The sequence below is a fragment of the Gopherus flavomarginatus genome, chromosome 2, assembly GCF_025201925.1.
Source record: "Gopherus flavomarginatus isolate rGopFla2 chromosome 2, rGopFla2.mat.asm, whole genome shotgun sequence".
Lineage (NCBI taxonomy): Eukaryota > Metazoa > Chordata > Testudines > Testudinidae > Gopherus > Gopherus flavomarginatus.
Genome location: NC_066618.1, coordinates 107,241,774 through 107,264,418, shown reverse-complemented (window position 1 = coordinate 107,264,418; position 22,645 = coordinate 107,241,774). Strand labels below are relative to the sequence as shown.

General features: G+C 41.0%; 1 protein-coding gene across 3 annotated transcripts in view; it reads left to right on the top strand.

The window, feature by feature from the left end:
• Positions 1-22,399, top strand: part of GRB10 (growth factor receptor bound protein 10) — a 211,644-nt gene extending 189,245 nt beyond the window's left edge. For all 3 annotated transcript variants that reach the window (XM_050937708.1, XM_050937709.1, XM_050937710.1), the window contains 9 exons: positions 1,897-2,034; positions 2,921-3,031; positions 5,286-5,384; positions 12,134-12,211; positions 13,560-13,676; positions 14,510-14,576; positions 15,490-15,577; positions 18,575-18,668; positions 21,797-22,399. In XM_050937708.1, the coding sequence (XP_050793665.1) occupies positions 1,897-2,034; positions 2,921-3,031; positions 5,286-5,384; positions 12,134-12,211; positions 13,560-13,676; positions 14,510-14,576; positions 15,490-15,577; positions 18,575-18,668; positions 21,797-21,943 (939 nt within the window). In that variant the 3' untranslated portion in view covers positions 21,944-22,399. The remainder of the gene's footprint in view (positions 1-1,896; positions 2,035-2,920; positions 3,032-5,285; positions 5,385-12,133; positions 12,212-13,559; positions 13,677-14,509; positions 14,577-15,489; positions 15,578-18,574; positions 18,669-21,796) is intronic.
• The last annotated feature ends 246 nt before the right edge of the window (positions 22,400-22,645 follow it).

The following is a 22,645-nucleotide window of genomic DNA, read 5'->3' as shown; positions in this document are numbered from 1 at the left end:
ATTTCTAAAGTGACTAGGATTTTCAAAAGCGAGTCACCTAAAGTTAGGCACCTACATAAGTGACCTGTCTTTCAAAAGTGCTGAATGCCTAGCAGCTCCCACCAGCTTCACTGGGTTTACTCCTGATTTACACTCCATCACTCTTAATTTATTTTGTCTTGCACAAGGTGAGAAGAAAACATAGCAATAGCTGCCAGGAGAAGCACTTCAGGCTCTGGTGGAAGATTGAGTATTTGAGGACAAAGAGGTCCTGAGCTCCATAGCCCTTGTCCTTCCTTGCTAGTAATCAGTGGTTTTAAATGGAAAAACTGCCTCAACAAAATTCAAATTTGTTAAGAAAAATTCTTACCAAATTCATGGCATTGCAACAAATACATGTACTTGCAGCAGATACATGTACTTGCAGCATGCTTTAGATTAAAATATCTGATAACAATACTGCCTCAGCTAGATGACCTATATCTTCCAGCCCTACAGTTCTGTGATTCATTTGCCTGAATGCATATTAAACTGTTCCCATTAGTTCACCTTCTAGCATCTCTATATAAGTTAGAAATAGCATACCAACCTAATTTCTTAAAATATTTCTTGGTCCTGACTTCTAGGGGCCTTTGTCGTTGTAAAGATGTAGTTAAATGCAATGTATTTGAGTTACTGAGTGTGAAATGTTCTGCTGCCTGTGCATATCCCTGGCGGGGGGCAAGGGGATGAGGTGAGGTGCAGAAAGGAGTACACAGGATATTAATTTGTGGTGGATAATCCATACATTGGCTGTTCATTTATCTAAATTTGCTGGATGAAGTTTTGCATTCCAGTCAGTTGTTTCCAAGCTACACTTGTTGGCACATTTCTAGTGGCTAGCAAGTTTCTTAGTCACAGGCAACTTATTAATTCTATGTTGTGTAAATGTTGGGTCGAAATATCAGTTCGTACTCATCAGTGCAAAAGGAATGGAGGTATGGAAGAATGGTTACATTCTGTATTGGCTAGCACCACACCTGGAGCAAGGAAGACTTCAGTGCTTGTTGCCTGGTAAACAGGAATATGCCAATGTGCTAAGTGTAACTAAGGGACATCCAGACTACCCGCCATATCGGCAGGTAGCAATCGATTTACTGGGGATCGATATATCACGTCTCGTCTAGATGCGATATATCGATCCCCGAACGTGCTCCCCGTCAACTCTGTAACTCCACCAGAGCAAGCGGCGGTAGAGTCAACAGGGGAGCCGTAGCCGTCGATCCCGCCCCATGAGGACGGGAGGTAAGTTGAAATAAGATACGTCAACTTCAGCTACTGTATTCCTGTAGCTGAAGTTGCATATCCCTTCTTCCCCCCCCAGTGTAGACCAGGCCTAAGGGTGTGTATAGACCAGGGGTCAGCAGCCTTTCAGAAGTGTTGTGCCAAGTCTCCATTTATTCACTCTGATTTAAGGTTTCACGTGCCAGTAATACATTTTAACGTTTTTAGAAGGTCTCTTTCTATAAGTCTATAATATAACTAAACGATTGTTGTATGTAAAGTAAATACAATTTTTAAAATGTTTAAGAAGCTTCATTTAAAATTAAGTTAAAATGCAGAGTCCCCCGGACTGCTGGCCAGGACCCGGGCAATGTGAGTGCAACTGAAAATCAGTTAATGCATGGCAAGCTGGGGTGTAAATCTACAACGCTGTAGCCTGCCATGCACTATCTGTCCATGTGGACACCAAAAGTTCCCTAATGCTTGTTGATCTACTTTGCTTTGAAAGAAGATAGCAGCTCTCACGAAGGAACATTCAAGTCTAAGTCAGTTACTGTGACCGACTCTTCCTTGCTACAGGTGTGGTGCTAATTCTGTCCATGTTTCTGGTACATAATCGTATAACTTAATATTTTTAATTTTCATCTCCCACAGAACTTTTTAAACTCCAGTAGCTGCCCTGAAATTCAAGGTTTCTTGCATGTTAAAGAGTTGGGTAGGAAATCGTGGAAAAAGTTATATGTGTGTTTGAGAAGATCAGGACTTTATTGCTCCACAAAAGGAACTTCAAAGGTATTTATTTATTTATTTATTTATTTTTAAAGAATTGAGCTACTAAAATTGTTGGTATGTAAAATGAATTTCTACTTACAGTAGATTTTTTTTAATATAAAAGTTTCCACAGAGTTTTCTTTTTTAAAAAAAGAGATGATGCAAAACAATAAATACATTGTGGGCAAGAAGCAAAGAAGACTTGGGTCACTACATCTCTTCATCTTGAAATATCCATCTTTGAATTTATTCATTATAATAATAATAATATACTCAGATATACATGTGCTTTTAATATATAAAAATATATAAGAGGATACCGAAGTTGCATTAAATGAGAATTTATGGATTTGAGAGAAAACAGTTGCTTCATAAGTGAACTTCTTATAGGTTTATTTTAGATGGTAACTAAAGGCTGAATTATTAAATTTGAAAAACGAATTAACAATAATCAGAACCAATATAGCTCTATAGAAGGCAAAACCAGCTTTACGCATCATTTCATCATACCAGAATGTAAATGTTTGTCAACTTTCAGCATAAACCCCTACTCTTTTCCTGATATTGTGTAGTTTTGCTAGGATTGGTACTTTTTTGTTGTTTTGGAGTTTTTTTGGTCTCATAGTATTTTCCTTGCAAGCAAATATCTCAGAAATACAGCTCAGTTTGTCAGTATGCATCCTGAGAACAATTTTAGCTTTACATTTATAAACGTATAGTCAATCTGAAAAGGTCAAACGGTTCATTTTATTGTATGTTAAATAAAACTTCAGGTGCTTAGAGAGAGGCAGTTTAAATGTGCATACACTGCCCTCTGATGGATGTTATTCTTCAGAGAAGGTATGGCTGGCACTGAAATGTTTCAGTGGTTTAATCCTACAATTTAAAAGGTACAATATTTCCACAGGAGCCAAGACACTTGCAGTTGTTAGCTGACCTAGAAGACAGCAATATCTTCTCATTGATAGCAGGCAAGAAATTGTATAATGCTCCTGCAGACTATGGATTTTGTGTAAAGGTAATTCCTCTCATTAACTTGTTCCCAAAGTGGAACTGAAATCATTAGCATTTTTTTTTTTAGCAAATTTGTGATACCTTTACTCACCATGTGTAGAAGTTTACTCACTAAGTAATCCTATTGACTTCAGAAAGACTTTTGGAGTCTGATACTAGGCAGTGGAAAGGTGAGGGTAGGAGGGCAGCACAGTCTGACCGAAAGGGATAAAACTTTGCACAGCAGCAAATCGAGTAGCAGTGATAGTTGTTCCAGGCTGTGCATTTTACTAATATAGTGATTTCACAAGGTTCCACAATGGAAAACCTAGAATTGCATGCTTGGATATTACTCTGGGGTTCAGAAGCTCTGATGTTAGTTACATGAGAGGGCCCCTTAAGCTTTAAATACATAATCTGCGGGTCATGGACATTTAATTTCCGGGTGGGTGTATTTTAAGGATCAGTGCTGCTGTGCTTTGAAAACCCAGTACGTCTTTTGGACTGGCAGGTTTGAGTGCAAAATCATGTTGGATGGCCTTGGGGTTATATGTTCAGACACTCATTCCAGACATTCACATGTACCCTCTGCTTTTCATACCTTAATCACTGTGAAAAGGAAAGCTCCTTATGAGAGCAAGTGCCCAAATTACATAATAGAGGATCGTACTCTAAATGGTGGTAAATGCACCAATATAACAAGCAGCTTGTTTGCACTTACTTTAAAGCAGGAGGTCAGTTTGAAAAATGAAGAGTAAAGTATACAGGGTCGTTTTTTAGCTGTTATGCCTGGCCTACCTGCAGCTTTTGTACTGGTATAACCATGCGAGTTAGGGAGATGATTTTTTTTTTTTTTTTACCAATGAAGTTGTATCTGTACAACCACTAGAGTGGTTGGAATTATACCAGGATAAAGATACTCCTACTGGTGTAGTTTATGCTTATATGGGAAGGGGAATAAGACAGAATACGTTTTTACCAATATAATGCCTTCCATGCTAGGGATTGTACTGATATTAACTAAGCCAGCTGAAGTGGTACAACTTTTGTATATAGACACTCCTCAGTGTGCACCCCTCTCTCATTGTTGTCACCAATGTGTCTGGTAACATTTTTTTAAAGCACCTAAATCCAATTGTCTGTCATTTGGGTACTGAAAATAAGGCTGTCTACTGTGTGCCTTTATGCAACAGGCCTCAGGAGAAAATCTGAGGAGAGGAGTGGGGAGACAGGCCTGGGAGCTGCTTTTATTGATGTGTTTCAAGGGTTTGTCACGGTAGAGGCAACGGAGAGGAGTTCCTCATTTCTATGAACTTGTCTCTACCAGCAAGTACTGTTTGGCTAGAAATAAACTCTCTTTCCCAGGAATGATGGCTAGTGGAGACATACTGAGTTAACCAGGGAAAGCCATTTGTTTAGGCATTGACGGGGGTGGGGTAGAACTCTCCTCCTGTCTGATATGGGATTCTCTAAGGCAATGTATGTAGCTCCTCACAAGGCAGGCCTGACATTCTCTGGCCTCTTGTCTGCAGAGGTGTGAGTAGCTCCAGCAGTAATACTTCTGCCATCTGCAGAGGGGACAGCAGGCGCTGTTAGAATGGATAATTGTCAGGTAAACTTATCTATCAAAAACATAAACTCCCTTTTTTTTTTTTTTTTTTTTTTTGTTTTAATCACCCACAGTCTTCCTTATTTCAAGTGCTCAAAAACCACTTTCAAGTATTTTATTAATCTTAACGTGAACAGTAAGAAGGCAGGAAAAAACACTCAACAATAAGATAGTGGTATCTGAGGAGTGGTGTGATTAAGGTACAGGACTGAGTGTTGGGCGATCTAGTCCCTGCATCCAGTTCTGCTGCAGACTTCATGTGTGACCTTAGACGAGTCAGTTCATCTCTCTGCCTCCGAGTCCCATCTTTAAAATGGGGCTGACAAAGCCCTTATTCTCAAGGTTATTTTGAGGATTAGTTTACTTAAATTGTACAGTGTCTTGATAACCTTGGATACAAGATGTTTGAGTGGCATACTGTTGTAAAATGGCAAAGGTTACAAACTGATCACTCTCCTTTTATTGGGGACCAGTCAGGGAAGTTGGTTCTAGACTTTTCTCTCCAAATACATTTTTGCCTCCACTGAACACAAGTTGAGTGTGAATGAGTATTTTCTTGGCAAATATTTCCCATTTTCTTACTCTCTGTGCCTGCATTTCCTAGACAGTATATGTCAAGTGCTGTTGCTTTCCTGTTAAACGTAACTGAATTCCCTCTTACATTTTGTAGCCCAACAGAGTGAGAAATGAAACTAAGGAATTGAGGTTGCTGTGTGCTGAAGATGAGCAGAGCAGAACATGTTGGATGACTGCATTTAGACTCCTCAAGGTACCTACTTTCTCATAACCTAAATTAGGCTAGGTCTGCAGCTGTCTTCATATTCTTGAGAGATTTCAGTTTTCCTATACTGTTGTGCACTGAATACACAAGGCAATATTTTTATGAAAAAATCCCTAGCTACTCTTATCGAACTGCTCACTTACGTATCCCAAGGTCAACTATGTTCTGCAGCAGATACTTCCATTTTGGAAATTAAAATACTGGATACAGCGTTTAATCAGAAGCTTGTGACCACAGCATTAGATGGTATTCATCGCACGTATAAATAAAACACAATCCTGGCATGGCAAAATATGAAGTATATGTTTGCCTCAAAAATCGAAGCAATCAGTGGTTTTAAACTCATCATGTCAATGCAGAATCTTTATTTAAAAAAAAAAACAACCAAAAAACCCACCAAGAGTTGAGGTCAAGTATTTAGACAGTGATTTTAACTAGTACGAGATACTGTCTAGTGTCCTGTTCTACCTTTTTGTTTTCTATTTCCTAAGGCAAATTGTCTTTTAAAAACTGTAGTGGTTTTTTGCACGGTTATTGTTTAACTGGTGTGGCTTCTAATAAAACACGATTCAACATCCGACCTGGGTCAAGAGAGCAAGGAGTGAATATGTTTTTCATTGGAATGGGTGCATGGAAGCAGACTTATCAGTGTACTCTCGACAAAAAGAGTAGTACTAACTTCCTCACTTGGCTGGCAGAGTGGTGGTGTAGTTCAGAGTCTTGTATGATAGATTGTGTTGGGGTGGGGTATAGTGGAGAGAAACCTCAGTGGGACACAATCTTTTGTGTTCTAGCAGAGAAGCAATGGACTGTCTGGCTCCCATCGAGGAGGAGGTCCGTTAGAAGTACCCTTTATAAATTCCAACCTTGAAAATCTCATGTGGAGAAGAAGACCCTGGAGGCTCTCAAAACCTCAGAGCCTCACTTTTGTCAAGGGCAACATAAATTCTCTACCATCTCATCCATGAAAAACCTCCCCTCCATGCTAACTCTCAATTTCTATGCTACAGCTTTATGTGAATATTGTGAGGTGGATGCATAAGAATTCAGATCCACGCAGGCAACACAAATTTAATGTTGTCTCATTAGACTTAAATATTCCCAAGTGACAAAGGGGTGCCCAACTGATGAGAGACCTTGAAGGGCCAGATTTCAGAGGGTGGGTACTCAGCACTCTCTGAAAATCAGAGGTCTTTTAAGGTGGGTTAAGAGTCACCCAGAATCACTTGTCACATTTGAAAATGTATGCTCTAGATTCTAGTGAATGCATTTATAGCATCTCCATACACAATGTCATATCGTAACCAAAAGGGCAACTTGATGCTGGGGTCAGCCAATGTTGTGTATTCTTGAGCCTAAATAGGAAATTCAATATCAACACTACAGCCTGCAGTGCTCTGGTAGGAATGTGGCACTGTCTTAACTGCAGGGTAATTCTACAACCTCTGAGGTTAACATTATCACTTTCTGTTGTAATCAGTTATCAGTGGCCAAACAGTCCCTCACACATGTTTACCAGGAAGTATTGCACAGTACACAGAAAGTACATAGTAGTAGTATACTTACCTTACTCTGCAGCATTTTTATCCCCAGACCCACTCCTCAGTTTCAAGAGTTTGTCTAGTTTGTCTTTAGTCCTGGCTAATTTCCAGACGAGTGGGATAGAAAGTGGTAATTTTAAATTTGTGTTGTGTGTTGTGTAATTTTTATCCCCCAAATTACTAAAAATATTTACTCTTGAGAAACAAGTTATGGTAGTCCAGCTGTCATGAATTGTTTCTCTAGGTGCCAACTCAGGGATGTGATTTCCACTGTTTATTCCTGGTCTACACTAGGGGGCGGGGGTTGATCTGAGTTACGCAACTTCAGCTACATGAATAACGTAGCGGAAGTTGACATACTTAGATCTACTTACCGCAGTGTCTTCACTGCGGTAAGTCGATGGCTGACGCTCTCCCGTAGACTCAGCCTGCGCCTCTCACCCTGGTGGAGTACCAGAGTCGACGGGAGAGCGCTCAACAGTTGATTTATCATGTCTAGACTAGACGCAATAGATTGACACTCCACTGGATCAGTCACTTCCCGTAAATCCAGCAGGTAATGTAGATAAGCCTTAAGTCACAGGAGTTCTTCTACATACTTTAGGGGCTCCATTATTAAAGCCAAACAAAGTAATCCCAATTATTAACCTTGGCTATTTTATTATATAAAAAAGGAAAAGAAAACAAAAGACAGAACACAAATGATAAATTGGCTACTACCATTACAGTCTCTTCCGGGTGCCACTTTGTAGACAGTAGATACTGCACCCTTGAGAACTGGCCCTCCTTTGGTGGAGCCACTTTTCGCTTAACAAATTGAGACCAAGGTCTTATTCCCAATGTTGCAGTGTATCATTAGAAAACCAAGACTGTTTATAAATGTGCAAAAATTTTGTTGCAAGGCAGGTGCGTCCTGTTGATTTTAGGAATAACAAACACTTGGTTTACTTTGCCCAATTATAATCTTTACTAAATCTTAATAAATCAAAGGAAGGATTTAAATCAGTTATTCAGAAACCATTTATGGATCTGTCTTAAGACAGAACAATTAACGAATATTAAGAATCCTAAATTCAGTTAACTCCCACTATTTTTCTGTTTATCAATGAGAATGTCTACACAGAAAAGAAAAACCTGGAACTGGCCCATGCCAACCCACTCGGCCTCTGGGGCTGTTTCATTGCTGTGTAGACTTCCGGGTTTGCACTGAGCCTGAGCTGTGGGACCCTCCCACCCAGCAGAGACCTGGAGCCCAGAGAGTCCCAGAGCTTGGGCTCCAGCTTAAGCCCAGAAGTCTACACAGCAATGAAACAGCCCCGCAGCCTGAGTCTGCAAGCCCGTCAGTTGACACGGGCCAGCCACGGGTTTTTCTTTGTGCTATAGACAGACCCAACACTTAACCCCTATCTCCACTCCAGAACTATCTGGTCTAACTATTTGGTGATTACCAGGAGAAACTGTTAACATCTTAAGTTAAAAGAGCATTTCCATATCCCAATAAAATCCCTACAAGAGTTTTTAAATCTAATCTCGTGGCTGTGGCTGTGTGTGTTGGGGGCTCACTTCAGAGTTTTTATGATCTTCTCCTTCCTATTTTAATGATATTTTAAGAAAACATCTCTCAGGCTTGTTTAGATTCAAAGTTGGCTGCTGTCATCCCTTGACTGGCTCCATGTCTTCAGGGTTTGGTTTTGGTTACACCTTCAGCTTCTGAATAAGCAGTATGCTTAATGGACATGCAATATGCATCTAATTGTCTTGGTTCTCTTGTGGCAGGAAAACCTTAGATAACTTTAAAGGTTAGTTTTAACTTCCTTTTTATCCAGGCGTTTCTGAGAGAAATTCAACAGGAACTGAAAATTTTTTTTTTTAAAGTCCAAACACTCTTGTTCTTTTGCATAGAAGTTTTTTAGTTCTCCAAATAGGCTTTTAAAGTTAAATAAATTCTTAGATTTTAGCTTAAATAGTTACGAAAAATCATCAACTTCTTTAATAACAATTTCTGCAGGGATGATTCTTCTTGTCTTCCTGAATTGGGTGAGGGAATTGCTGCTTGAGTATGCCAGATAGTTTGCTAAATAATCCCCATTAATATAAATATTTTATACATATGTCAGTAATCAGTTTAACAAAGTCACTGGATTCCATGATAGTACATAACACATTTTAGCATTTACATAGCAATGATTTTAGGAATTACATTTCACCAGGGCTTGCCATCTCAACATTTAAGAAATAAACAAAGATTTTCTACAAAATATTTCTCAAGCATAAACGCTTTTCTTAAGGCTTCAAGGAGCAAGATTTTAGAATGACTGAAATAATTCTCTTTACTTAACATCCTCTTGAAGTCAGGATCTAACTCTTTTTCAAGGTCTGTTGTTTGAGATAAACCATTTCTTTTCCAACTGACATTTTAGACAACAGATGTGTCCTGTTCTCTGATAAGATGCTCTGGTTTAGATGCCTTGTAGGCCAAACGGTGTATACCAGTTGCAGTATACAATTTGCAATTAAAAACTGCTATCAGATATTCTATACCGGGGTCGGCAACCTTTCAGAAGTAGTGTGCCGAATCTTCATTTATTCGCTCTAATTTAAGGTTTCGCGCGTCGGTAATGCATTTTAATGTTTTTAGAAGGTCTCTCTCTTTCTATAAGTCTATAATATATAACTAAACTATTGTTGTATGTAGAGTAAATAAGGTTTTTAAAATGTTTAAGAAGCTTCATTTAAAATTAAATTAAAATGCAGAGTCCTCCAGACGGGTGGCCTGGACCTAGGCAGTGTGAGCGCCACTGAAAGTCGGCTCACGTGCCGCCTTCAGCACACTTGCCATAGGTTGCCTATCCCTGTTCTATACCAAGCACCAATCACAACAACCAAGCTTACATCCATTTTTCAAAACATAGCTCATAAGATATTAGTATAAAAAAATAAAGCAAAATAGGAATTAAAAATGCATTTCAGAGTTAGTATAAATATCCCTAGAGGTAATAAAATTTGGTTTTATCTCCTTGGACACTTGAGGAATTTGTCACATTGACAGTCAACAGAATTCCTAGGAGTTTCCGTAGCTTGGACATTTCATATAATTAAATAAATAAAAATATATGCCTGTGAGGAACTTTTTTTCTACAAGCACAATATGCATGAAAGCTGTGATAACTATCTCCTAAGATTCAGTAAAGGTACAGACGAGTTTGTAATGACCTAACATTAGAAGAGTAAATTTCTAATAATTTTATCAAAGTCACTTTTGCATCAGTAGTGAAGTTCCTCTAACACACATGCACATATGGAACTGCAGCTTTTCAGTCCATTCTCTCAGTCCATGTGCCCTGATTGCGTTAAGCTCTCATTTTCAAAATCAAAACTCATTGATTTGAATGCTCTCCAAATTATCTAACCCGTTAATCTTTAAAGAACAATTCTCTGTAAATTACAGTACAGAAAATCCTTTTCCCATTTGTAAGTGAATGCAAAACAGGCTGTACTAGATAAATGTACTCCAGGATGTGCATGTTGTTTCTTGTATCCTGTACTGTACCTGAATATAGAATGGGTGTCTGATTTGTGCAGATCAGGGATACTCAGACCTCAGTGGCTAAATCACGCTGTTTTAATATTATGTGCTGCAAAAGAGCCACAGGAGACACATTAAATGCTACATCTATACCAGTGATTCTTCGACTGAGGCTTGTGAGCTGCAAGTGTCTCTTTAATGACCACTAGCGCAGTTCTCTCTCCAGTTACTTTTTACTGAATTTTGATCAACTAACTGTCCAGGCATGGCATAAATTGAAGCCATTATTTAAGATTAAAAGCCATATGGAAGGCGTGGTCAAATACTGATTCTCAAATAAGAACATGTATTATAGTCTTACCTTATTTTTTCTACAGTCGTAGCTGCACATGCATGTAACCTTTGTCATGCAAGATGTGTAACATAGTCATAGTTCAATGTCTCATTTTTGTACGTGAGATTGAAGTACAGTACCACCATTACTTCCTGTTGAAATAACTTTAATTATAATAAATTATGTACATTTAGATACAGTAATACTAATGTTAAAGTCAAAACTGAACTGGAAGGCTTAAAATCAGTACGTTTATAGCCGAGTCTAAATGTATACTATCTGTGTTGTTGTTTTCTGTGATCTCTAAAGGGTATTTTGGTGGGAGGAGGTAGACGAATACTACTGCCAGCTCCTCTCCCCTCAATTCTGTGAGAACTTCACTTATCAGAGGCATACTTCCATTCCAGCTCAGCCTCGCTCATTCCACACATAAAATTGCATCATCCCCCCTGTGCAGTTTGGAGCTATGTAGGCACAAAGCCAGTAGAACATTTGCAGCCTTTTAAGAGAACTGATTACATAGGTTCATGCACTAAGTATGCTCTAAAAATCCCTGTAAGTTAGACAAATCATAGCAAGACCATTGAAAGCCACATATGGCCCTTTGGTATATCTCCCTGCCAAATTTTTAATCTCTTAACGCCAACCACTGAAGGGTTAGAGCTATTATTTTTAAGTCCCATTATTTAAAAAGGGGTGGCAGGGGAGATGAAAGTGTGCGTTCTCTCTTCTCAGATAACTGAATCAATTTATCAGTTTCACTCAACTGTTAAAAATAATTTGCTCTGAGTGATGAATCTGCCAACTTTCATCCTCAAAAGTTTTGAGTAGCTGAAAATGATCTTTTTAGAATTGAATCAGTTGTACAAACTTTATAGACATCACTGTGTTCTCTGCCTAAAATTATAGCAAAATCTGCTTTAACTGGGGAATCCAAGGGATCAGCAAAAACTGACTATCCAAGTGGGCTTCTCTCTAAAAGATGAATAACACTGTAGTGGGAGCCTTTGAGCTATTCTGAAGTGGTGGCTGATGAACAGGAGTTGCTAAGCAGAGCTGATCTGCATGTGCATATGTATGGTTCATATTTGGGTTTGTGGATAAAGCTATTCATGGGTATTTAGTTTATATATGTGGAGGTAATATCCTTGTGATAAAATTACCATGCACGTTTGGCTGCCTCATCTGCCCCATGCTCATTATTATGTAATCTAATTTGCCGGAGGACTATTTCTGATACCGAAGTAAGGATACAGTATCCGCTCCAATGCGAGTGGCATTACAATAGTTGCTACAAAGAGATGCAGTTGAATGTTTCTTTTCCTTCCATCTACAGTATGGAATGCTACTGTACCAGAACTACAGAATTCCCCAGCAGAGAAAAACCATGCTTCCCCACTTCTCCACTCCAGTCGTAAGTACTGAAGTTACTTCTAAATATATTGCCTGTCCTCCATCCTTGTGTAACAGTTTTGCAGTGGCTTATGTGATAATTCATACTTCCCTGAATTAGAAAGCTTTGCACTGTTCAGTGGTGTTCATGAAATGTTGTCTTCCCAGATGAGACTCTATTCCTTTATTAATACACCCAAGCATCCTATCTGTTTTAACTGCTTCTGTGCACTGAGCAGAAGCCACCAATGAGCTATCCACAACAATCCCCAAAAGAGATTCCTGTAATGTTTATGGTCTGCTCCTGCGTGCATAGAAATTGACTTAAATGGAAATAAGCTTCAGTCCTCAAAGTCCATAAGTACAAACTTCAATTACGTTTGCCTGTATGGAAGGCAAACATCACCCTAAATAATGATGCTCAATCTCCAAACACTTCGAAATCCATCTGGAGTTTTTTTTTTCCCCCAAAACAAATTGGGTTACTTCTTATTCCTAACTGCAGTTTCATGAATGTGACTGGTTGTTAGGAGCCTTGTCCAAGTGCATTTTTTATTAATTCCGCAAGTAAATAGTATCAGAGGGGTAGCCGTGTTAGTCTGGATCTGTAAAAGCAGCAAAGAGTCCTGTGGCACCTTATAGACTAACAGACGTTTTGGAGCATGAGCTTTCATGGGTGAATACCCACTTCGTCAGATGCATGTACATAGGGAATGCAAGTAAATAGGGAATGTGAGAAAGTACCTGCTCCATTTTCCTTCTTTTTGATAGCTGTATTTTAGGATTCATATTTTGTACATGCCTCTTTTCTCTGTACAAGTCAATTCCCCATAAGTCAAAGTAACTTTCCTCTTTCACAGAGTTTTTGTACTTTCACTGCCTTGTACTATGCCTGTTTTGTTGTTGTTTGTTTGTTTGTTTTAATTAGAAACATGTATATCCGATTATTTGATCATGTATACTTCCTGGGGCAGCTTGGTGACAGTGCTGTACTCCAGAAAGTATTAGAGTTACAGTCCAAAGTCAGCTTCCTCATTCGCCTAGCTGTAAGCAGAGCAGCACCTCCTCTGTCTGGTGAGAGCAGTGGAGTTAGCTCACTATGAAAGGAGCTAGAACATGGGGGTTTTGGGGAGTAGAGAAAAAGATGGGAAGTTTTGGCACGCAGCCTTTTTTGGGACAACATTAAACCATATTCCATATAATGATAGTACTGTGAATTTCTTAGAATCAAGGATTTAAACTGGTTTGTATTTTCTATACCATTAACTTCAAAAGAATACTCTTGAAATCAATGAAAGATCTGGAAGCAAAACTGTTTTCTTAAATTGTAACTTTCCTGGGTTTTGAAACAAGTGAAAATTCCTTTTCAGAGAAGTGTATCTGAAAACTCACTAGTAGCAATGGATTTTTCGGGACAAATAGGAAGAGTTATTGAAAATCCTGCTGAAGCACAGAGTGCCGCTTTGGAAGAAGGTCATGCTTGGAGGGTAATGATCTTCTCTTCGTATTTAACAAGTGCCCATTGAGAGCTGGAACACGCAGAGCGCTATGAAGCTAATGCAGTGATGGTAACAGTATAGCTTAGTACGGACTTGAAACATTCACACTGCAAGCATGCAGATATGAAAGAGTCAATTTCCATCTTGAGTGTAACTGTCACATTCACAACAACCTTCTACCACTGCTTCTCTGTCCCCCTAGTGTCCAGAGGAAGGTTGAGGGGGAAAGCAGACCCACCAGAACTTTACTGCCAGTTTGCAAAGCCAGTCTCTGAGGAGGAATATGTCAAATTAAATGCTTCCCCACATGGAAGAGGCTGGGGCTGTGACTAATGGCTTGCTCCCAGTAAGTTTAACTGCAGAATATACAAGAGGCAGGACCTCTTGGAATGAAAACTGATGTAATTTGTTTATAGTGTCATGTGGACAGACAGCTGCAGTACAAGTTTTCCCACACACTCATCCGCTAGGGAATAGAAGTTATTACCTGAAGCACTAGCTGTATGGGAGACAGACTCATCTTGCTTCATTGAGTATATAGTGTGTTGACTGGGCAGAAACATATGTGATAGGGTTTTTTTTTTTTCCTTTTTACATGTTGAGTTTTAATTAATTAAGACCCAGCTTCTATTTTAAGTCAACAGAAGAGGGCCTCTGCTTGTAGACTAGCCCCCCTCCCCTCAAAGCTGCATTTCTCTTTCTCTTCATTGCATTAAACTTCCCCCCCAGTTTCTTGTATATTAAATCTGTACTGCATGTGTTCTAATTCTCTCAAGTCAAGGTTTCAGACTGGATTTAATGCTAACTAATTTCTTCTGCAGAAACGCAGCACAAGAATGAACATCTTAGGTAGCCAAAGTCCACTCCATCCTTCGACACTGAGCACAGGTAAATTTGTATTACGTAGTAGCAGAGAGCTCTTTGGGACAAAGCAAATGAATGTTTACTGTAGAAATGGAGCCCAAAGCTGTGAAAATCAGATCCTGATGTCAGACACTCTAAAAAACTTTAAATTTTAAGGTGAAATTCTGTTCTATCGCTAATGACAGGATAACTAAAAATTTAATGCAATGTAAAAGCCAGCAAGTGTAAACATTTTTAAGTCAGGAAACTAAGAATTGAAGTCTTCCATAGGAGGAGGGACTTCTCCTTTTAAAGGGGCACTCGAATTTGATTACAATTTAAATTTTTATCCAAATCTAGACGATAAATATTTTCATAGTTTGGATCAAATCCAATAGTCAGATACTTCTTTCGGCATGATCAATGTCGTGTATTATACTATTATGCTCTGTAAATAGTAACAAATAAGATTTTAAAATTACATCATCGTTATTTATTACTATACAAACAAAAAACTGGTTGCTCATAAACATAACTATTTTTTCAAGTTGAATGTCTTGTTAAGATTGTAATCTTAATGGTGGCCTAGTATCTTGCATATAATTTCCTGGGGTTTTTAAAGGGGAAGGTCATACTCCTTAAAGTTCATACTCCAGGGAGAATTTTTTTTCAGGAATTTGTGGAACTTGGTGCTATAACAAAATTGCCTATGTTGTATCTGGAAACAATAAAATGCTTTGATTTAAAGCACATGCAAATGGTATCTCAGGTCTGTTATTGGACACCTCAGACTTCACTGGAATCTTTGAAGAGATTTCAGTCTTTAACAAATCTTCAATACCTTCAACAATATACACATTTCTTTTTAAAGTTTTGATACATAATTTTCTAGATAGTAATACTTATACATTTTGATGCTATTAACCATTTCCCCCTTCTCTCCCTGACCCCTGCTCAGTTATCCATAGGACACAGCACTGGTTTCATGGCAGGATCTCTAGGGAAGAGTCCCACAGGATTATTAAACAGCAAGGGCTTGTGGATGGGTAAGTATTTATTATTATCCCTCAGTATCATAGAGATTTTTTAAAAAAACAAATAACCATTACAATGTAGAGGATTTTTATGCAGAAAAAGGAGAAAGCAACTGTCTAAAATTTAACCCCCTGAGCCACCAGTGAATCCCGACCATGAACAAAGACAATAGGTTTGGATAGTCAGGCGTTGGTTAAACCCTCCATAGTACTCCAGCATTGTAAGTGCTCAAAAGTACTCATTCTCCCTTGACTTTCCTTAAAATTCTCTGTGCCTAAGAGTGCTGTCTTCTGGAGGTCACTCATTATGATGTCTTGTTCCGTAACATGTCCTTGAGCTGCTCATTCATACCTTCGGGGGTCACTCCAAGTGCTTCAATGTTCACTGAAATTGACAGTGTGCTAGTTTTTCATATCATTCCACTTCGCGGCAAAGTTCTTAATGCTTTGCCATCTTCTGTTCATCTTTCTGTTCTATTTTCAGTCTCCTGGTATGGCAACATCAGTTAACAAAGCCTTGTTGGTTGTCTTTTCTACAACAAGTATGTCCGCTGTGTTTGCCTGCACTGTTCGGTCTGTGACAATTGTCAGGTCCCATAAAATCTTAGCCTCTTTCATTCTCTAGAGCAGGGATCGGGAACCTCTGGCCTGCAGGCTGGATCCAGCCCCCTGCTTTAATTTCATCCAGACCGTGGCAAGTCTCTACCCCGTGAGCCGGAAGCCCTGAGCCTCAGTGCCCTCCACGGGGCTGGAGCTGTGACTGCCGGCTCGCCCCACTGCAGGGGAAGCTAGGGTGCCAGGCCGGTCGGTCGGCTGTCCCTGCAGCCCTGGCTAGGTGCAGCGGCAATCAGGAAAGCTCTGAGTCCACGTGTGCCTACCCTCACCCTTAGGTGCCACCCCCGCAGCTCCCATTGGCCAGGAGTGGCGCCTGCACATGCACCGCTGGCACCACACACCACAAAGAGCCGCCTGGCCACATCGTGGCCACTTCTGGGAACGGCGCGGGGCCAGGGCAGGAGGGAGCCTGCCTTAACCCCGCTGCGCTGCCGACTGGGAGCTGGCTGAGGTAAGCGGCACCCAGTCGGAGCCCAGAACCCTCACCCTCTCCTACACCCCTACCTCCAACCTGAGTCCCCTCCTGTACCCCAACCCACTCCCAGAGAATGCACACCCACCCCGAACCCACTGCCCAAGATCGGAACCCCCTCCTGCACCTTGACTCCCTCCCAGAGTCGGCACTCCCACTCTGAACTCCCTATCCCAGCCATGAGCCCCCTGCTGCACCCCAACCCCCTGCCCCAGCCCTAGCCCTGAGCGAGCTACCGCACTCTGAGCCTCTCATTTCTGGCACCATCTGGAGCCTACCTTCTGTTCTAGTGAGTCTGTTCACCATGGAAGCTAGGTTAGGATTCATTTGTGGTGGGGCAGCTAATGGTGGCTCAGTTCCCCAGGGTGCCATACTGCCCAGATACCTCGGGCTTTACGTTACAGGGATTTAGGAATGTAATGCTTCCTGCTAGTCAAATCCTTGACCATAGCACCATACAGTGTTACCATAAGAAAAGAGGTGAAGTTCTTTCTTATAGCTCAAATATGTCCCAGAAAGCCAAGAGTATGATCAGCTGACGTTTCTGGCACTTGCTCATCTCTTCTTGAAGCATCCGGACTGTACAGGGGTCCTGTTGTAGATGTATTACTGACTCTCAGCTCCATAGATACAATCATAATACGAGGAGAGAGCAGTACTCTGACATGAGTGTTTTTCAGCAGTGACGTAACTCCCTTGCCTGCAGAAATGCAATGAACAGATGGGACAGTGATCACTGCAGTGCAGGTGTGTGGTGCTGAAGTTTATTTCAGCGGTCACAAGAAGCTAGAGTGTGTTCTTTTTGTCCCTGGAACTCTAGACAGTTCTTGCAGCTCAACCCTGGAAAACATTGCTCCTGGCATACTGGTTACTTAGAAGGCCTGCCCAGAAATACACTTGACTTCCTCACAAGCTGAGTGGCAACTTTCACGTTTCGAATGTATTACCTAAGGTGTTCTCTCATTTCCTTTTGTATGAAGAAGTTTTCCTTTTGTCTACTTTGTGGGGAATGCTAAGTGAAGGAGAATTCTTGGAGTAGATGCCTAAAGTTTGGGAGCTCAAGTACACAATTCACCATTTGGCTGGGTTGACTGCCTACCTAATTTGAGGGTCACATGAAAGAAATGGGGGTCACATTAGAAATGACGTCAATGAAGTACACTAATGCAATGTGAGTGTAACCTTTGCAGCCACCCCTGCCTCCCAGAGTACATTTGCAGCTAATTTTGCTGAGGAAAAATGCTCTTACGGGCAGGGGCGGCTCTAGGCATTTTGCCGCCCCAAGCACGGCAGGCAGACTGCCTGCCACCCTCGTGGCACCGGCAGAGCGCCCCCCGCAGCTTGCCGCCCCTAGCACACGCTTGGCGTGCTGGGGCCTGGAGCCGCCCCTGCTTACGGCTGCTTGCATATGTTCTCCACCTCTTTGTGGCTTGGAAGCTGAAAATGTGTTGTCCCTGTTAGGAGAGTTATTGCATTGTTTCTGAGTAATTACACCTGTTCATCTAAAAGCTACTGCTATCACAGTGCTGTCTGTCTTGCTAGCATAGGATACTGGAGAAGAGAGGTAGTTTCTTCATCTCTTTTTGTCTCCAAATCGTCCTATACGAGCCCAGACAAGAAAATTTTCATCATGAGCTTAGTTATTTGCAATGGAAAGCCCAATTACAGAGCCAGCGAACTCCATAGAGTATGTAGGTGAAATAACATCATCACATTTCTTTCGCCCTATCTCTGCTTGTTGTTAGCATTGCATGAACCTAGGTTGGTGAAAACTCGAAGAGAGCAAATTACTATGTAAGAAAATGCCCTTTAACACCACTGAAGGAGGAGGAGAAAGAGCGTACAAAATGACAGAAGTCTGATTTTAGAGCAAATGAGTCGCACTATTCAAGTTTGTACTAAAAGAAAATGGTCTTTCCTAGGCTATTTCTCCTCCGGGACAGCCAGAGTAATCCAAAGGCATTTGTGCTTACACTGTGTCATCATCAAAAAATCAAGCATTTCCAAATCTTGCCGGTAAGTGTTGACCAAAAAGTTTTCTAATTCTATTTGTTCTTCATAAAACCTTTGTCAGTGTGTGTAGAGGACTATTTATGTACCTAAATTACTAGTGCAATAAAATATAATGACAGTGTTCAGAAACAGAACTCTTTTTTGGCATTTTCAGTCTGTCTAAAAATGTCCTTTCGGTCTTCGCCTTGGCTGCTAGCATAACCATCAAAATCAAGGCATAGAACTGATGCAAAGAACTACGATCTCTGCAGCTGATTAAAACCACAAGAATTGGCTACCTTTATCTCCATTGCACTCTTTTGCTAGCAAGAAGGCTAATACTAGAATATTTGTGGAAAGGGATCTTTGTGTCTTTTTTTTTGCTTTTATGGTTACCTGAGAAATTAGAGGCCTGAATTTATAAGTTAAAACAGAAGTTTCTCAAAACATAAATGCCCTCTAGCCAAAAGACATTCTAAACCCTTGAATGGGACTAGTATGTCTACACAATCAGCCTAAAATGTTTAGACCTAATGATTATCAAGTTGCTCTTAACCCACAGGGGGAGGGATAGCTCAGTGGTTTGAGCATTGGCCTGCTAAACCCAGGGTTGTGAGCTCAATCCTTGAGGGGGCCACTTAGGGATCTGGGGCAAAATCAGTATTTGGTCCTGCTAATGAAGGCAGGGGGCTGGACTCTATGACCTTTTAATCTTTTTTTAGGTTGGATATTAGGAAAAACTTTTTCACTAGGAGAATGGTGAAGCACTGGAATGGGTTACCTAGGGAGGTGGTGGACTCTCCTTCCTTAGAGGTTTTAAGGTTTGACAAAGCCCTGGCTGGGATGATTTATTTGGGAATTGGTCCTGCTTTGAGCAGGGTGTTGGACTAGATGACCTCCTGAGGTCCCTTCTTACTCTGATATTCTATGACTCTGTGATTCTATGACCCTAGTATTCTTCTCTGGCCTTGGCTACACTTGCATGTAGTACCGCAGTAAAGCCTCTCAGAGCACTCTGCCTTACTCCCCGTCCACACTGGCAAGACACGTAGAGCGCTCTGACTCCCCTACTCCACCTCCCTGAGAGGATTAACAGCTGTTGCATATTGGGTGAGATGTTTCAGTGCCAGTGTAAATGAGAAATAAAGTTACAACGCTCTAATTGACCTCTGGAAACGTCCCATAATCCCCTTAACTGAAGTTGCCTCTCTTGTCTTTGTTGTGAACTCGAAGTGCGTGCCAGCTGCTTATCTGATCTGAGAAAAAAACAAACAGCTAATGTTTGCTTTGAGTGAGAGAGAGAGGCGGAGGAGGGAGGGGGAGATCTGCACTTACAAGATAGCATGCTGACACACTCTCAGCACCCCAAAAACCCATCTCTCTCCCCCCACACTCCCTGTCACACTCCATCCCACGCCATTTGAAAAGCACGTTGAATCCACTTGAATGCTGGGATAGCTGCCCATAATGCACCGCTCCCAGGGCAGCTGCTAGTGCTGCAAATGTGACCATGCCAGTGTACTTTCAGCTCTCAGTGTGGACAGACTGGACCACTTTCCCTAGTGCACTCTCCGAAGGCTGGTTTAACTTAAAGCTCTGTACAGCTGCAAGTGTAGCCAAGCCCTGTGTCTCCCAAATACAGTAATCAGCTAACAATTATTTGAGTAGGGCTTTTGTGCTTTACTTAATGAAGAGGCAGAGAGTTGACTGAAAACCTGTAGAGAATTTATCACACCTTGCAAGTTCCCTGGCCGTCCACTCTTATAAGAACTTTTCTAGCTGGGATTAAGTAATGTTTCTTTCAGTGGAGTTGTGGGTGCTTAGCACCTGTGGCAGTTGGACCATTAGTAGTTGTTTGAGCACTCAGAAGCTGAGGTACCAAAAGCCCATCAACACTTCTTTGACAGTGTTTGAGTCACTGATGGAAATGCAGTACTTGTTTCCTGGTATCTGGAGTTCTTCTGGAAGGACTGATTTAGTACAGCAAAATATATGCTTTTAAGAGACGTTTCCCAGCTGGAATCTACACTATGAACTGAAGGTGTAATTTCCAGCTCGAGGAGACATACTCGCACTATTTCTGATCAAACTAATGTGTTAACAATAGAAGTGTAGCTGCTGGGGGGAAGAGAGGAACTAGCTGCCCTGAGCATGTACCTGAAAATGTACTCATGGTGACATGAGCAGTTGGTGGAGCAAGCCACCCTGAGGGCTGGTCCACACTACGGGGGGGAAATCTATCTTAAATACGCAACTTCAGCTACGTGAATAACGTAGCTGAAGTCGAATATCTAAGATCGGATTACTCACCTGTCCACACCGCGCAGGATCGATGTTCACGGCTCTCCCTGTCGATTCCGGAACTCCGTTGGGGTTGATGGAGTTCCGGAATCGATATAAGCGCGCTCGGGGATCGATATATCGTGTCTAGATGAGACGCGATATATCGTGTCTAGATGAGACGCGATATATCGATCCCCGAGCAATCGATTTTAACCCGCCGATATGGCGGGTAGTCTGGACGTAGCCTGAGTATGTGCCAATGAAAGACCATAGGTGCGTATTTGGGCTGCTAGTTCCTCACACTGCCATGGCTATGCGGCTGTTTTTAGCTCTCTAGCTCAGAGCTAGTGCAGGTATGTCTCTGAACTGGAGGTGTAATTTTCAACTTGAGACGTGTAGACATACTCTAAGGTGGTGGAAAGTGCCAGGAAACTCTGTGAATGTTTGATCTCTGCAGTCATTCGGTTACAATTCCACACCTCTCCAGTGAGTGAAAAAAACAAAAGCCCTATCTCAATACTTGTTGTAAGCTGGTTAGGACTCTTACTGGAGCTGTTTGTGCAGGCGAAGCAGGAACTTGGTACTTATGAATCTCTAAGGACACTTCAGGCTATGGGGCCAAATGACCTTAGATGAGACTGGTATAGTGACAGTGACTTTAAGAACAATATTTCTATTTTGAGACTTATTAAGTTTTTAACTTAACCAAAGTAGAGAAGGGGTTTTGTGCATCACAGGCTTCTACATGACACACTGTAATTTGTGCTTATTTTTTCTTACATGAGATCATACCTAGAATCTTAACTTATTGCCATACTTGGGTATTCTAATGTGCTGCCTAATTTGGAAAGGACTTCTTATTTCCCTAGTGTGAGGATGATGGACAGATGTTTTTCAGCCTCGATGATGGGAATACCAAATTCTCTGACCTAATTCAGCTTGTTGAATTCTACCAACTAAACAAAGGAGTCTTGCCCTGCAAACTCAAACACCATTGCATCCGAGTGGCCTTATGACCTTCCATCTGACACTCACTGAAGACTGGATTTGCTGGAAGACTGGATTTGCTAGAAGAACAATTGTAAGAGAATGTTGACACTGGGGAATTGGCAGATGTGTAAGTTGGTTTAAAAATATTATGCACCTTGGGACTCTGAAAGGGATGGATTCAGCTGGTGCCAACAGACCAAGATTTACTGGTTTGTCCAACACCTAAGAGTGAGTGCTGCTGAGTGTCCCAGCATCCCAAAAATTTGACAGGAGGGTATGTAAAATCATAATCAAATCTTGAAACGAAACTGGAATCTATCTTGGCTGGGCCACTTAACAGAAACAAGTGATGAAGAGAAATCTTTGAAAAGAACTCTTGCCCTGGGATAATCTTGACAATTAAGACTAGTGTGTTGACTTTTTGTATGATCACTTTTTTTTTTTTTTGCACTCCTATTTGTTTCAGATATTGTATGCAGCCTATATTAGGAGCTGATATGGCTTTTAAATTCATGCAAGAGTTGGGTATTAATCTAAACCCTAAAATGTATGAAATGCTTCAGCCTAAAAGGATCTAGAAGAAAACCCAGAAGAGAGAGAGAGAGAGAGAGAGAGAGAATGTGTGTGTGTGTGTGTGTGTGTGTGTGTGTGTGTGTGTGTGTGTCACAAAACATCTCTGGATACTTGAGGTTCTCTCCTCTTTGAAGAAGCAGTGTGAATACAATTCT